This window comes from Podarcis raffonei, chromosome 10 (genome assembly GCF_027172205.1).
Source record: "Podarcis raffonei isolate rPodRaf1 chromosome 10, rPodRaf1.pri, whole genome shotgun sequence".
Classification (NCBI taxonomy): Eukaryota; Metazoa; Chordata; class Lepidosauria; order Squamata; family Lacertidae; genus Podarcis; species Podarcis raffonei.
In genome coordinates, this window is record NC_070611.1 from 52388579 (window position 1) to 52405834 (window position 17256).

A 17256-nucleotide genomic window follows, 5' to 3' on the forward strand; every position below is an offset into this window, starting at 1 on the left:
ATTTCCTAGGTAAGTATCTGACTGAAGCAACAAAAAAAACTTTTTTAAAAAAAAAATTATTTTGATATACCTTTTGGCAGAATTGAATGGCTTTTCCAAATGTTTTAAACATCTTTAATATATTTTCTGGTGCTGCTCGAGAATTTTGTTGTGCTGATCTTATTTCTTGGCTGCTGGAGCTTTTATGCTGCATTATTTATATTTTTTTTGTTTCCATCATGTATGGCTAAATTACAGTAAGCAGCTCAGAGAGTTTTGCTATTGAGCGGCATGAAAATATTGATAATGCACAAATTGCACGCATTTTAGAGGGAGACAGAGAAAAACAACTAACTGCTGATGCTATTATTAGCATGGGGAAGAAATGTAATTCATGCTTTTTGTGCTGTTGCAAGGGGGGGCATGTGTGTGTACATCTTTTGATGTTTGTACTGAAGAAAGAAAAATGAATTTAAAACAGATGGAAAAAAAATATGTGTTGCAGTGGTTAGAGTATAGAACGGGGAGCTGGGAGACCGGGATTCAAATCCCCACAGCTATGATACTCAGTAGGTGACCTTGCACCCGTCACTCAGCTCAATCTACCTCACAGGGTTGTTGTGAAGGCAAAATAGGAAGTGGGAAGAAGCATGCATGTCCCCCTTGAAGGAAAGGTGGGGCATAAATGTAATTGTAGTGATAACAGATAAATAATGATAATTTTAAATGGGAGTGTCAAACTCCAGATAGGTTCAAGGGGGAAACTCCCCATGAAGTAGATGTTTTAGGCCCTCCAGACAAAATTCTGCACCAAACAGCCATCTGTTTTGATGGGGAAGGGGTCAAAACAGGAGGGCCAGAGGTCAACTTCTAAGAATACCCCCAAGCCTGACAGCATCCTGCGCAGCATGCCAAAAAATCTGAAAAACCAATAGCTATTCCACTATAAACGTGGAAGGCCCTCACAAACGTCAGTGAGATTAGGAACCTAATACAGTCGTACCTCGGAAGTCGAACGGAATCCGTTCCAGAAGTCTGTTCAACTTCCCAAACATTTGAAAACCAAGGCATGGATTCCGATTGGCTGCAGGAAGCTCCTGCAGCCAATCGGAAGCCCCGTTCAACATTCGGGTTCTGAAGAACATTCGCAAACCGGAACACTCACTTCCGGGTTTGCAGCGTTTGGTAGCCAAAACAGAACATCACAGCAATGAATCACACACATGCTCAGTGGCAGAGCATGTTTGGTAGGCAGAAGATCCCAAGCTTACTCTCTAGTTCAAAGGATCAGATAGCAGGTGATGCAGAAGCCCAAGACTCTGAAGAACTGACACATAAAGGCAGAAAATACTGGACTAGAGTGCCCTGTGTGCCAAGATATATAGGCTTTGCAAGGAAATGGTGAAACAGGAGCTTCTGAAGTCATAAAACAGAACCTGGATTTCTTTGAACATGTTTGTATTAAAGCACATTTTAAAATTACGTGTTTATTGAATGGGTGAGGGCAGCATTTATTATTAACATTTGTTATAATTGCTTTTTACCCTCAAAAAGTCTCAAAGCAACTCACATGACAAAATGCAATGGACAATAACTAACTATAAAGCCAGAATATTTAAAGCAATGTATAATGCAAAATACCTAAAATGCTCATCCAATAACGTAGTAATAAGGGCAAGTGCTATCCCTCCACCCCTCTTACCTGGCTAGGCACATGCTTCCGAATGAACTTGACACCATGTTCTTCCATGTGCTCCCCTATTTTGTTTGCCATCTCCTGATCAAAGCCCCTCAGGAGAATAGATCGCACCATGACAGTCACATCTAAGCCAAGGCCTGCAAGGAATCCTGCACACTCAAGGGCAACATAGGATGCTCCGACCACCAATGTTTTCCCCGGGCAGTAATGCAGGGAGAAGAGATCATCACTGGGAAAATAATAATAATAATAGGAATGAATAGCAGAGTCAAAAATACAAGGGAAATCCATACAGCTGAGATGTACACAACTGACACTGTTCAAATTAAAGAGGCGGCAATGGCTTATCCATTATGTTTTCTCTCTACTTTTATGGTTCATGAAATTTTACACATCAACTTGCACCCCAGAAGGCAGGAGATATATCAGGCAGCAAACTAACTGGAAGATGAAAGAGCACAGAAGAAAAATAATAATAATGTAATTTTCAAGGAGAATGTAAAGAATCTCAGAGAGCATCATCTAAAGCAAGTGGTCACAAATCAACCAGTTTATGAGCTGGTGATGAAATTAATGCATAGTTTACTACATAGTAATCGACATAGCCTACATAGTAAACAAGGAAGACCACAAAAGTGGTACAGACTGACTTCCTTTCTGCACATTCTGCTCTGCAAATGGAAGATTTCACATCAGGAACCAGAAAGTCCAGGGCTATGTCTCACTCCAAGCCTTTTCTGCCTCCAGTCTTAAGAGTTACATATGAAGAAGTTCAAATCTCTTTTGACTGGCTTTATATTTTCCACAGAGAAGGAAGTGGAGAAGAGGCATTTGCTATGGAAACAAGCCCTCCTGTCACCGTAGATCTTACACATGCCAAGAAATCGAAACCAAAGCAAGAATGGCTCGTCACTTGAAAATTGATATTTTGCCCAAGGAGGAAAGGAGATACGAGTTTTAAGTGGCTAGCTGTTCTGACACAAAAGTGCTTTTAAGCAAGCAATACATATGTGAAAACTGATACTATGCCACTTCAAAACTCTGTATGTTAGAACCAACCCAGAATCACTTCACTCATAACACCTGACACTTACTTTGAGTGACAGCGGGCACTTCCCCCAGGACATACAATAAGACACATTTTAACGGGTTATCTCACCTGGTGATGCAATATTCTTCGTCTCCAGGGATGCCCAGATAACGGGGCCTCTCTCCAGTGGCAATCAGAAATCTTTCCGCTGTGTAAAACTTCTGTACTCCTTTGTTATTTGTTGCCTGTAAATAAAAATGCCAGCAATTTTTAACTGTAAAAGCCTGTGGCTGTGAGCTCTCATTCCGTTAAGCCAGAGGAGGATGGGAGATGTTGCTGGATGCCAAATGCTCTGGGATAGCAGCCAGATCTAGCGGGATTTCTTCATTTGAAGCAACCACCCAACCTTCCCCAGGAAAAGAACGATAAAGGCGGCAATTTCCATTACCTTAATTTTGTGCGGCCCGACAAACTCTCCATAAGCGTTTTCGTATGTGACTTTATTCTCTCGGAGGGAAACCCTGTAGCCCCAGTTCAGAGAGCCAATATAATTCTGAACTGCTTCAACCATAGTATCCCAGCTGTGATTTATGGCTGAGGATTTAAAAACAAAAGTTAGATGGCAGTTCAGGCCTCAGCTTCCCAAGGCTTTCATTTTCCATTAGCATGTTATGCAATAACAGACACACCTGATGCACGGCTGTGTCTCTCCTATTTATAATTAATTCAATTCCCCAAGGTTTGTGGAGTTTTGCCGACACTGCACAGATTAACAATGTGGGTGAGTGTGGTCCAGCGTATTTTGCAGGTGCCGCTGCATAATGCTCTGAAATCATCCTTTAGAAAGGAAGGTCTTATACACGCAGAACTCAAATTTGCTTTGCTATTATCACTGCTAATGAGAACAAACATCTGATCAGTCTTCAGATACTCCACTTGGTGTCTCCAGCTTTTAGGCAGATAAAATATGTAATCACAATAAAAACTCCTAGAACAGCCTTCCTCAACCTAGTTTTAACTACAGCACCTTTCAGCCACAGTGAATGTGGCTTATGGCCAGGGATTGAGGGAACTGTAGTACAGTATTTATAAAAAATAAATCTGTAAGGCACCAGGTTGGGGGAAGGCTATCTGGGAATGCCAAAACAGTTTATAAATTTCAGAGTGTGTGTGTGTTTGTACAAAGCAGGCCTCCATCCCTTTGAATCCTGCTCCCCACCAATGGTCTCTCTACATCCTCCACTCAGGTTAAACTTCCTAAGAGCAGCACAGATTATACAGCCAACGGACAACATGGGATTCTCTGTCTACACCTTTGTCATCCAGCTGCCACCCAAACTTGGGCGCATCCTTTATGCCTTGCCCAAGCAAAGCAGTCTGGTGCATCAGCTTCTTTGGAATGCATCCGACATTGACGCAGGTTCCTCCGAGACCTGCAAAAGAAAGGCAACCTAATGAGCTTCATACGGCAACTCGTTATGACAGGACCACCCAGTCATTCAGTATGGCATTCAAATTGACCAGCTGTATAACTATTGGTCCGTAGGTCATCGGCTGTAGTCAGACTGCTTCTTGAAGGCCTTTAAACAGGGAAGTTGGCCCATTCTGTCAGAGCATCCAGTCCTTCCTCTGTAACAGCTAACACAGTCCTGTCTTCCCCAGGGCAAGTGGAAAAACGTTATTGATCTGGACTTTTATTTCTTCAGTGTATATACTGAGAGTGGGCAGGGAAGCAGATATGAAAGCCAGGGACAAGCAAGGTGGTTTTGGAGCCTATGTGACTGGTGCAACAAGGCCACCCAATTTTTCAGGGGGAAATTGGGCCCAATTTTGTCTTCCCTCACCCTTCAGAAGCAGCAGCCAAGGGAAATAAATGGATGATCCCTGTTGCCCCGAAACTCCAGCAAGATAGGAAAGAGCCATGTCTCATGAGGAGATAGTCTGCTTTGCATGGAGAAGGTTGCCAGGTTCAATCCTGAAAGCCTGGAGAGCCAATGCCTGTCAGTGTAGACAAGACTGACATAACTGGACCAATGGTCTAACTCAGTGTAAGGCAACTTCCGACATTCATTCCACAAAAAGCCAGGGCTGCACTAGGCAGTGGATGAAGCGTCCTCATCATTTTCAGACAAAGAAAATGGAAGGCAAAGGACTCTGTAGCTACTGCAACAAGATCCAAATGTCACTTCCCCAAGTGAGCATGCTAGCCGCAGGGAAACTGTGATCCTATGTGCTGATTTATTTATTTATTTCTAGTAAGATAGGTCCTGCAAGGCATTTGTCTTCCCTGGGTAGAATCTCAGCAGTAAAAATGGTACTGCTGCCAAAATTAAACATTTCTATTTCAGTCTTTACCCATCAAAATATCAAATCAACAAATAGCTACAAAGGGCAACAATTATTCTTAATATATATTGAAGGGCGAAAAGCTGACTTGTGCACTGTACGAAGTAGTGCTTTATATGTTATGTGCCCTGATGCTATAGGCAATCATGTTCAAGGGTTAGGACAGGGGAGAAACAATGCAACATGTACTATGGTGTCCAAGATTGGAAGAAAATGCCAGATTTGAATGGATGTCTTTATAATACCATAATAATTATCACTGTTATTAGACTCCTATACCATCTTTCCTCCAAGGTGGCCTACACACTTATCCCCTTCCCTTTTTTTATGCTCACATCAACCCCGTGAGGTAGGTGACTTGCTCAAGGTCACACAGTGAGCTTCAGGGCTGAGTGGGGATTTGAACCCTGGTCTCCCAGGTCCTAGTCAAACACTCTAAGAACTATGCCACACTAGTTTCCCTAAAGTAGCGAAGGCTGAGAACCATTTACTTACCCCATCTTGTTCCCAAAGGAGTAGGGACAACAAAATCCAGAACTAAGACCTTCTTGCCAAGTTTGGCAGCTTCCTGGAAATCAAGCAAAAAAACAACCACAGCTGAAAATCTGCACTCTAAGTAAAAAAAAGTTGTAAGTTGTAAAAAAAAAATAACTGCTTTATTATGAATTTGGGGGATCAATATCTAGTGTTCACAAAGAGCAATCTTTCTTCCCAAGTGGGTTACAAATTGATGTGTCAATGAAACGTCCTGTTATAACCGGAAAAAACAAATGGTCCAACACATTTTGAGTTTGCCTGAAGTCTTTTAGCACATTCTTGGGAGGGGCTTTCCAGGACAACTTCCTTCAATCCTGCCATCTTTCATGACGAAAAGGCAAGATTGGATTTTTCACGACAATTACTACAGTCACGAGAAAAACACCACTTAGCTGAAAGCCACAGGCGCAAAAGGAGGAAGGGAAGGGTGAATGTAACAACACAAACTTTAATTAAATGCTGAAAGATAATTTGGCTGCTCAAATTCCCACAACTCGGTCAAATGATGGGTTGGATCCCATTACGTGGATGGCCCTCAAGACTTCTGGATCACAGGGCATTTTAAATGATGATACTTCTTAAAATTAGCTTTATTGCCATGCAACAAGTGATGTGTTTGTCAAGCGTTGCTGGCATGTGAACCCGGCCTTCGCCCCCAGCCATGGCCTGCATCTTAAGCATTCCAAAGCAGATCATTATGAGTGAATACACTAAACGCAAGGATGAGTCCCCAGACCCTGGCTGCGCCGCAGAACTGAGTATGAGCCAAATCACATGTTACATTATTCACACTTTTCTTAAAGCATGCATTAGCTGGCTCCTGGGCTCTGATCTAGGATGTGTTCCTGGATTGGGAAACAGTTGCTCAATGAACCCTCAACACCACCCCTCCCCGGAGTACAATTTGTGCCTAAAAGGGGAAATAGTTGTGTGGGGCAGGATTCTGGGACAGAAAACTGGCCCTAGGCACCAATGCAGACTGAAGAACACCTTCATTGCCAGGTTCCCACAGCTTTAGTTTGAAGAAAAAGCAAAGCGGCTAACATGCTTTTAAAAAAACATGCTTTTTAAAAAAGTATCAACAATACAAGGTGTATTTTGGCTTTGAACTTCCAATTCTGGCTGGGTGTATCGAAGTGGCAAATCTAACACCCACCAGCATTCATGGGCAGCTACCAGGACACCAGCTCCATGGCAGGGTCCACTACCACTGTCTCCCCTGGGCAGCCAAGTCACTTACCACAGGGGATGTCAACTGTCGGCCATTTTATTCTTCTGCTTTGGCCCCAACATAGCCCTGCTCAGAGGAATTGTGGGAAACTAAGATGGTGGGTGGCTCTCAGCAAGTTGGTACAGACAGCAGCACTGCCGCCGCCACTGACCAGCACCACCACCAGATAAGCCCAGCAGGAGGCACCCAGATGCAGGTGCAGGCCCACCACATGGGCCTTTGCATCTAGAGCCAGCACAACTCATCTCCCAGTCATTGCTGCTGCAGCCAAATGCCGGGGGGTGGGGTGGGATCCCCTGCTGAAAAGAGGTTGAAAAGAGTCACCGCAGCACTAACAAATTTATTGTAGCATAAACACTTCTGAGACAGAGCACTGCTTTGTCAGGTGCATGAAGGATTATGCTCAGTTGTGCACAGAAGAAGAAGTAGAAGAGGAGGAGTTTGGACTTGATATCCCGCCTTTCACTCCCTTTAAGGAGTCTCAAAGCGGCTAACATTCTCCTTTCCCTTCCTCTCCCACAACAAGCACTCTGTGAGGTGAGTGAGGCTGAGAGACTTCAGAGAAGTGTGACTGGCCCAAGGTCACCCAGCAGCGGCATGTGGAGGAGCGGAGACGCAAACCCGGTTCACCAGATTACGAGTCTACCGCTCTTAACCACACCACCACACTGGCTCAGCAGGACGCGGTGGCAAGCACGGGGGAATGCTACTACAAAGTGAAGTCAGGAGGCTCCCTACTGCAACAGAAGGGTGTTGCCGTTTCACTGTACAGAACGCAAATGCAAGATCCGAATAATAGAAGATCCGATCAGAAAGGGTGTGTGACACCCACTCCCTACTGATAACCAATTGATAAAATATAAACACCAAAAGAGAGACAATTGCTTTCTGTAAGTGAGCTGGCCCAGGCCTGCAAAAGCCAAACTGATCCCATCCAACTCTGACTGATACTGTCAAAGCTGCAAATGAATTCTAACTCAACTTCATTAGGAAGCTTCCTTGGAAACTTTTTCCCAAGTCTGGAAGCCTTCAAATGTGGTACAGAGTGTTCAGGGACACTGAAATGCTCCCCCACTTCTTTCCTCCCTGAGTGTTGCCAGTTTTAATCCGTCATCTGTGATTCTGGGAAAAGACTCATGTCTGAAATCCTACTGCCAGAAGTAGAAAATGTAAAGCTAGATGGTCAATATCAGGCAGATTCTCACATTCCTATAATTCTCTCTCTAGTGCTACAGCTTTATCATTCAACTCACAGTAGGAACTAGAAAAAGCACACTACCGTATTTTTCGCCCCATAGGACGCACCGCCCTGTAGGACGCACCTAGTTTTTTTGGGGGGAAATAAAGAAAAAAAATAATTTCCCCCCCAGGCACGGGGCTGGCGCGGGGGAAGCCCGAGCTTCCCCCGACCCCAGAACAGCCTGCTATCAGCAAGCCTAGGGAGCCGCGCCGGTCTCCCCAGGCTTGCGGACAGCTGTGCGAAGCCCGGACGCGCTCTTCAGCGCGCCCGAGGCTTCGGAATGCAGGCAGCTCTGCGCAACCTTCCAGAGCCCAGCGCGGCTTAGCGCCAGGCTCCCGAGGGTCGCGCAGAGCTGTGCGGACCCCGGGAGGGCAGGCAGCTCTGTGCGACCCTCCGGAGCCCGGCGCGGCCTCTCGCTCTCCAGGCTTCAGCGAAAGCCTGTATTCGCCCCATAGGATGCACACACATTTCCCCTTCATTTTTGGAGGGGGAAAAGTGCGTCCTATAAGGCAAAAAATATGGTAACTACTTTGCTGACATGGGTATGAAACATTTGCTTGCTTTCTCCCTAAATCAGGGGCCTTTTCTTGTCTGTTGTTGTCTTCTCCTTTTCACAAATTCATTGGGCTTGCATCAAGAACTCTAGTGCTCAAGCTGGTGATTAAGCATAGCCTATGGCAGGCACTACTCATCAGTACATTACATACTTGTGCTCCCAACTGCAGAACCATCATTTGTCTGCAAAAGGAGCAAAGCCCAACAATTTAAATAAGGCACTCACACTTCAGTGTAATTAATCACCAGCCTGTTTTTAAAGCCATTGACCACACCAGGTATATCAGAGCTCTAGAATGGCAGGAGCATCTTCTTGGAGCACCAAGATGCATAAACACCGTCTAATTATTCCTGGAGATGATCATCAAAGGAAGCAGAGAAGAGAAAAGAGAAAGGAGATAGAGGCCCCATCTGCACTATACATTTAAAGCAGTATCATACCACTTTAAACAGTCATGGCTTCCTCCAAAGACTACTGGAAATTGTAGTTTGTTATGGGTGCCATGAGTTCTTAGGAGAGCCTTATTCCCCTCACAGAGGTAGAATTCCCAGAATTCCCTGGGAAGAGGGACTGACTGTTACACCTTTCTGGGATACAGTCTCTACCCAATTATCAAGAGCAACAATATAGAATGGGTGGACTCCAGATGGAAAACCTGGTCTTTAGTCAGAGTAGAAATGTTTCCAGAAAAAGGGGGTTCCATGTCCATTCCAGAAAGTGGATCTAAAACAGATCAGTGATGTTCCCAGGCTAGAATTTGCCTTGCAAATCCAAGAAGCCTCTAGAGGAGGAAGGAGCTGGATTTGTCATCAATCCTTTTGTAATACTAATGTTAGAGTGTGCACAGAGAATCGTATCTTCACAAGGCCGTTTTGCATATGGACAGAATGGATTGCAAAATCTTTTTCAGACACCGGATTCTCACTCCTACAGCTCAGAGAGGATCCATTCTTGGAGTAGGACCAAGCTCTGGTTGGCTAGATTGCTTTCATGACCACACTTCTACTTATCATACCTTGGAAGCTGCAAGTCCACCTGAACCCCCTCCAATAACTATCAGGTCGTAGTCATAAGAAGGTACCAGTGCTTGTCCATTCACATCCAGAAGCTTTTTCAGCGTTCTTTCATGGTGTGCCTAAACAAGAGAAAAATAAATGTCTCCATTAAAATGTGCCCAGAATAGCTTGGTACTATGAATCAAATGACAGGAAAAAAACGATTATGGCAAGGGGGGGAAATCATATGTGGAGAATAAGGTGCACTGGTAGTGTTTAGCAACACAATGGAAGCTGCCTTATACCAAAACAGACCACTGAACCATCTAGCTCAGTGTTATCTACACCAGGTGTGGACCACTTTGTTTTTTACTAGCATCTTGAGGTCCACCAAGCAGAGCCAATTGCCTACTGCACCATACTAAACTATTCATAGGGGATGACCAGAATCTGAGTTATCGCAGACCTGGGATGCTAATATGGTAAGAGAAAAAACCTCAGTAGTGATTGTTAGCTATATAAACCCAATCTCTTTCCTTAAGCCACTGCGGCTGTTTGTCCTTGCTGATAACACTGCTGTGGTGATTACAGGGCCTACAAAAGTAACAACAACAAATCGTCCAAGCTACAAATGTTAAAACCATGACTATATCCAGGAGTGGCGCTTTAAACATCACTGACTACCTTGCCCCCAAACTCCTTCCCCATCATGTACTAGCAACTGCAGAGATTGTAAGAAAAGAGGCACTCATTGTCTAAATTATCAAATTCGGAATCAAAATTCTCCTGCAGGAAATCTGTTGACTGTATTGTGGATGACTGGTTGCACCTGCCATCCCCTTTTGTAAAATTTAATAGCTTGTTCCTACTCTCCGCTTTCCACAATTTGCTATGTGTGTTACTTGGGGCTGGTGTTGCTGAGCAATGGATGATTTGGCCGTAGGGCAGCTGGCTGGTTTGATTATCTTCTATCCTGCTCTAATCCTAGAAATCTATGAAATGAAAAGTGAGAGTCCATAGTCAAGTGAATGGAAACATCCTGGAAAAGGGGTGTCCACCTTTTGCCTGGAATCCTGCTAGAAATTGAAAATATCTTGGAGAAATCCCAGTTTACTACAAGGTAAAGATATTTAGATATTAAGATCTGATCGGAATATTTGCTTTACTAAAGTTAGGCGCACCCAAAATTGTGAAGAGAAGTGAAATAACAACTTTACACCAATCTTCCCCCCATGGTGGGGCAGAAGTAGAGGAAAGGATTGAATCTGCCCCATCTCCCCACTCCCTTTTACAACCTCCCTCAACTACTTTTGCTTAAGTAAATAAGTAAATAAAGTCACAGGGAAAGACTGCAACTCACAACTAGTTAGGACTTAATTTCATTTTAGAACTTCCTCCTGCAAAACTATAAAGAGAACCTGTAAAATGTTAAAGTCACCCTGTTTAAATAGCAGTTTTGCTGCCCCACTGTCTCTATAGCCAATGCTACGCTTCTCATAAATATCCATGCCGCCAAATAATTAACAAACCTGAATTGCCTGTTCACTGGCATGGGGATCATATTTGCATGAAACTCTCTTTCACTCACAGGTTGATAGCTGTAGACACAAGGCACAGAGACAAATGTACCTACTGCAACCCTGAACCCATCTATTTGGCATGCACATAAAAAAGCCCGATCAGCTTTCCTGGAAAGGATGGGCAGGGCTTGGCAAGGCACCAAGCTGCTTGTTGCAGAAGCAGCCATCATTATGTGAGATGCAGCCCCACTGGTCAACTGAAAAGGCACAGCTCTGTTCAGCTGCAAATAACGATTTGCATAAGTACACCCTAGAAGAACCAATCAAAAGCCTATCCTTTTGTATGCATGCATTTCCTCTACACCAGTTTCGGTGTATGCTCCAGAAATACAGATAAAAATCAAATCATACCGTGCCACAGCCCAGAAGAATTGGACCGGTAAACTATGATTAGCAGCCATTATCCTCCGGTAATGATTATCTAAATTTCACAAATGCATTTTGACAGCTGGGGTTGGCAAAACACATTCCCTATCCCTCCACTCCGTTTAAAGTCATTGTATCAAAAATTCACAAGGCCTAAACTTCACCAGGAGCAAAAACTGGCACAGCACTCTCCCGCCTCTGGATAAAACGTTTCCGCTACCATTGACCTTGGTGGTACAAGAGGATCTCAAGAGCAGATATAAGTCAAATTAGAGCAGTTCCAGAGGGCCTTGACTTTTGGAAATGAGAGCATTCCAATTTATTTATTCTACTCTTCTTAACAAGGTATTTATTTATTAATTAGAAATATACATATATATATACTGTTTTCCATTTATTATGTATGCATCTAAAAGCGCTTCATAAAATGCATAAAAGCATGAAATTAGCAGCTGTTAAAAATGTCCAGAGATCCCCTCCAGATGTCCTTTAAATTGGGCAGCCATGAGATTTGTGCTCTCAATACTGTTCCCACATGCAAAAGGTTTTATTTTGGGAGGCAGGGGGAGAGATAGGGTTGTATCCAATGCCAGTACAACTCAGAGTAGACCCTTTGAAGTAATTAGACATGATTAACTTAGGCTTATTAATGGGCCTACTGGTCAGTAATCACACAGCTCACAGATGGAGTTAACTCTTCATTAGCAAGAAGACCATTTCCACAGGCCTAATGAGCAGAGCAGCTCATTCTCAGTGTTCTTCCTCCATGAAAATCCCACTCTCCTGCTTCAGCTTCTACCTCTTATTCTGGACTTCTCTCTGCCACAGACTCTCCCAGCTCACTAAGCCCTGCTACGTCTTCAGCTTCCAACACCACCTTTTCCCAGTCTTCTCCCTCTAACCACTCAATTGAGGTCCCACCACCAGTCCCTGGGCTCCAAGCCTTCTTCCCTTGGCGATTCCCCAGCTGGTTCCTTCCATCATTCCTCTGCATCCAACCAGTCCCTGACACAAAACTTCATTTCCCAAAGCCTCCTACTGAAATACTGCAACTTTTTATGCCACAAATGTCCCAGTTTTGTCCCACTTTCGCCCTCCCAGATGGCAATGCATAAGAACATAAGAAGAGCCAGCAGGATCAGGCCAGTGGCCCATCTTAGTCCAGCATCCTGTTCTCACTGTGGCCAACCAGATGTTTGTGGGAAGCCTGAAAGCACTCTGCCCACCTGCGATGCCCAGCACCTGGTATTCAGAAACATACTGCCTCAGACCATGAAGGCAAAGTATATCCATTGTGGATTGTAGTCACTGATAGCCTTTGTCTAACCCTCTTCAGAAGCCATCCAAGTTGGTGGCCATCACTGCCTCTGGTGGAAATGAATTCCACAGTTTAACTGTGTGCTTCCCCAAATGAACTGGGGAAGCATCTTTAAAAAAAAAAAAAAAGAATGGTGTACAGACAGCCCAGTGTAAGTCTGTACTAATGCACTATTATTGTGTCTGTGACATGTCACAGATTATACCTGCAAAAACAAAAACACCACTCTGGAGTAGCACACATCATTTCAGCAACTACAGCAACCAGAATGGGAAGGAAACCCTCCACAATTCCATATAAAGGACCTTTGTGTTCCCTTGGTATTTTCTGGCTGTTGATATTAACCATCAGAAAACACCAAGGAAACAGAAAGGTTCTTCATATACTTAGAAGCAACAATACAAATATAATAAGACAAATGGAAATATGAGAAGCACTGAAAGGCAACAGCAGAATGAGCTACACAAGAGGGAGAAAAGGGTATGAATAGTTAAAAAGACAGGGAGACTAAGAATTTGCCTGGCGTCTAATTGCCTGGCACTGGCATCTAAAAGCCAACAGATTAAGTCACAAGCCTGCTTCTTTTGGGGAAGGAATCCCAATAACTGGGACACCATAGATGAAACAAGTCCTATTTCTGATCACCTCCTAGCTTATCAAAGGACCAGCAGGAACTGGAAAGTCCTCACATACGATTTCCAGTGAAGAATGCGAGAAGGTCCCAAAGGAAACCCTTTCCCCAGATTACTTCCTGTACTCCTAAGTGAACACTACACTACAGCACTGCAAACACCAGAAACAGGAAATGGGACAAGATCACGTTTGCCCTCGTGCTTTGATCATCATACTTTTCAAGTCAGAAGGGAAGTATGTGGGAGGATATGGAAGGCCTTTTCTGTTGAAGCTCCTACTCTGAGGTGCACATTTGCTCCAGACCAAACTTGATTGTGTTTTTGTTTGTTTCAGGACACAAACAAAAAATACCTATGAGAAAACTGCTGTGAAAAGGGCTGCTTTTTATATGGGCTGCCTTGCATACTTTTCAAGTGACTTTAAAACATGTTTATTGCAAAATAAATTGTGTGTGCTCTCCTGTTACTTGTAAGGCGCCTGAAGCACTTGTTGCTTGGAAATTCTGAACACTGATACCATTAATAAACTGGCATTGCTGACTCTTTGGGTGAATGGTGGGCACAAATGGAATATGACGCTTTTTCCTGAATGCTTTTAACCTATGACTTTTGAACTCACAGCTTTCAGCGCAGAAGCAAGTCACAGGGGTGAGCAGCCTGAGGCGCTCAATGTAATTTAGGACTCAAATTCCCATCAGTTATAGGCCAGCAACATATGTAGAAATCTAGGTTCAGATTTCTAATCAGCTATGAAGCTCAATGAGTATCACCATCGCTCAGCCTGATGCACCCCACAAGGTTATTGTGAAACCAAAATGGTGCTTCAATTTCTTTGGGTAAAGTGTGGGTTCAAAGCGTAGTAAATGTGGTAATTGTCATTCAGCGATCTGTAATCTGATGGAATGCAAATACTTCCAATCGCAGGAAGAAGTCTAGCACAGTTGCCTGAGTGGCCTCAGAAATCGCCTTCAGATCTTTGTGCTGAATATAGGCATGTTTGAAGCAAAACTGGCCTTAACAGAAACTTAAAAACAAACAAACACCCGGTTATTTGTCATTTGCAGATATTATACAGAACAGGAACAGATTAACTTCCCTCCTACCCACCCCTAGAGGAACATATTAATACATGAGATGTAACACAATTGTAGCCATAATCACCCTAAAAAAAAAAAAAACAAATATGTTTGTCCACAGTCTGCAATATGTTGCTGGTGGCCGGTAGCCATGTTCCTTTGTGTACGCATATGCAATAAAGTCAAACCATTATTTTCTAGACATTATCTCTTGCTAATAGGAAGTCCGAGGGCCCGGCTTACCTGCACACCCCTTCTCCACTCTAAGCCCTCAAGTGTTCACCCTGAACAGGCCTAAAGACTTGGATGAAAATGCTCCTAGCCTTGACCTCAAGGCAAGTCAGGAATGAACTTACTGCCAACTGGGCTCACTACTGCACAGATCTATCTACTCCCTGGCCAAATCTCTGTACTTCGGCCATTTCCTGCAATTTATATCCCACCTTTCCTCCAAGGAGTTTAAAGTGGTTTAAAGTGCATGGTTCCTCCCTCCCCGTTTTATCCTCAAAACAACCCTGGGAAATAAGTTAGGCAATGCCTGGCCCCAGCAGGTCACCCAATGAGCTTCATGGCTGCCCAGGTCCTCATCCAATTCCTCCTCTATCTGCTACACCACACAGACTAGAGCACGCATAGGCAAACTCAGCCCTCAGATGTTTTGGGACTACAAATCCCATCATCCCTAGCTAAGAAGACCAGTGGTCAGGGATGATGGGAGCTGTAGTCCCAAAACATCTGGAGGGCCGAGTTTGCCTATGCCTGGACTTAGAGGGATATTAAATTTAAACTACAGCACGGGGGGGGCGGCATTCCAATGCACTATTCTATCATGACGCCTCCCTTTCAAAGCCACGCTGCTTTTTAAAAAATAAGTGTTATCCGAAGATTTCACTCTTCCCCCTTTTCCCGCCCCATATGCTTCGAAGTGCCCGCGAGAAAACCTAAGACCAAAACACAGGAAGACGACACGCATTCGCTGAACGAAGCAAACGGTGCTTGAGGCTTTGTGGGGGAGGGAAACCAAGACTTACAGCGCAATCCCATGCACGTTTACTCAGAAGTAAGTTTCCCGCCCGCCAAGTTCAGTGCACGATCCCGTGCAAGTTTACTCACGAACAAGCCCCACGGATTTCAATGGGCCTTTAACTCCTGGGCAGGGGAGGGTTAGAGCACTGCTTTAAACGGGCGTTTAAGGACGCCGGTGAGAGCTTTGTTTTGTTTCCAGCCGTTTCCTACCTTCCCAGTCTTCTCTTGACCTCCGATCTGGTTCTGTCGGACGAAGACGACCGGCACCGACGGCTCCATGGCGACTTCCAGGACCGCGACTCTCAGCAGCGGCGCATCTTCTGCAAAGGGGAAGAAAGGAGAAGCACGCCGCGTGCGCGAGGAACGCCTTTTATGACGCTTCGAGCCCGGGGATTAGGGGGCGTGGCCTTCCGCCTCCCCAGCGCCGCGTCTCACCAAGTTCCTTGAGGCTCTGCGCTGAGTCAAAGGCAAACTAAGCATGACTTGCTGTTTCTGTGACTCTCCGCCACCCCGGCTTCTTCCTCCTTCCTCCTCATTACGTGCCACGGATCGAACCGGGACGAATTCGCAACGTTTCTTTTTTTGGGGTGGGGCTCCTCGGCAGCAAGACCCAATGGCTTCAAGTTGCAAGAAAGGAAATTCCGACTAAACATTGTGGGGAGGGGGCGGACTTTCTGACAGCTGTTCCGCAGTGGAACAGAATTCCGCGAGAGGTGGTGGATTCTCCTTCCTTGGGGGAGTTTTAAGCAGAGGTTGGATGGCCATCTGTCATGGATGCATTAGCTGAGATTCGTGCATTGCAGGGGCGGTTGGACTAGATGACCCTGGGGAGGTCCCTTCCAAGTCTTAAGATTCTATTATTCTAGTGAGTTCAGCCAGACTGCTTAATCTTTCTGCTCAGTTCCTGTTTGCCCTGGCTCAAACTCTCCTACACTGCAGACACTTCCTTAAAGATGTTCACATATTATTGAATGCAAGGATCAGACATCCACTTTCCATTCCATTCTGAGCAAGGGACAAATGCAAAGGACTTATCTCTGTCAGCAAATATGTAAAACAGTGCCTGATATAGGTGCCTTTCCCTCCATTGATGGGAGAGGGTGCCTGTAGCATGTTGCAGTCCTCTTTCTTTTTCTGCCTTTAGACGTGGTATTCATTTTGTGACTTGTGCCCATGCTATCCTACCTGGATAGCTCAATTGATTACAGTGTGGTCCTGATAACACCAAGATTGCAGGTTCGATCCCGGTGTGGGACAGCTGCATATTCCTGCAGGGGGTTGGACTAGATGATTCTCAAAATTCCTTCCAACTCTACCATTATAAGGTTTTCAAAATTCCATATGTGCCCACTGACTCCAAAAGGATGGCATCTGCTGATTTAAGTGCTTCGACAGGCATTAGCATTGGGGGTGGTGTTTAAAAAGGCTGAAAGTTACCAAACAGTTTACATAAAAAGAGTCTGCTGGAACCTTTAACAGATTTATTGTAGTGTGCATTTTCATTGACTGAAAGCCCACTTCATCAAATATGTGAGCTTCAGCTGGCAATCAGACAGAGGGACTTTATCATATGCATGCCTGAGTTTAGAGGGAAAGATTGAACCTGAAATGTGCAGTCTGTGATATTGTGTGTGCACAGCTCAAA

The 17256-nt window shown here is 44.5% G+C and overlaps 1 protein-coding gene across 1 annotated transcript in view; it reads right to left on the reverse strand.

The window, feature by feature from the left end:
• Positions 1-15992, reverse strand: part of TXNRD1 (thioredoxin reductase 1) — a 30939-nt gene extending 14947 nt beyond the window's left edge. Inside the window, exons 1-7 of the mRNA XM_053406355.1 lie at positions 15822-15992; positions 9634-9753; positions 5550-5622; positions 4022-4141; positions 3157-3302; positions 2838-2953; positions 1682-1907 (exon numbers count right to left, since the gene is read on the reverse strand). Coding sequence (XP_053262330.1) covers positions 1682-1907; positions 2838-2953; positions 3157-3302; positions 4022-4141; positions 5550-5622; positions 9634-9753; positions 15822-15890 — 870 coding nt within the window. The 5' untranslated portion in view covers positions 15891-15992. The remainder of the gene's footprint in view (positions 1-1681; positions 1908-2837; positions 2954-3156; positions 3303-4021; positions 4142-5549; positions 5623-9633; positions 9754-15821) is intronic.
• Positions 15993-17256: the final 1264 nt, after the last annotated feature.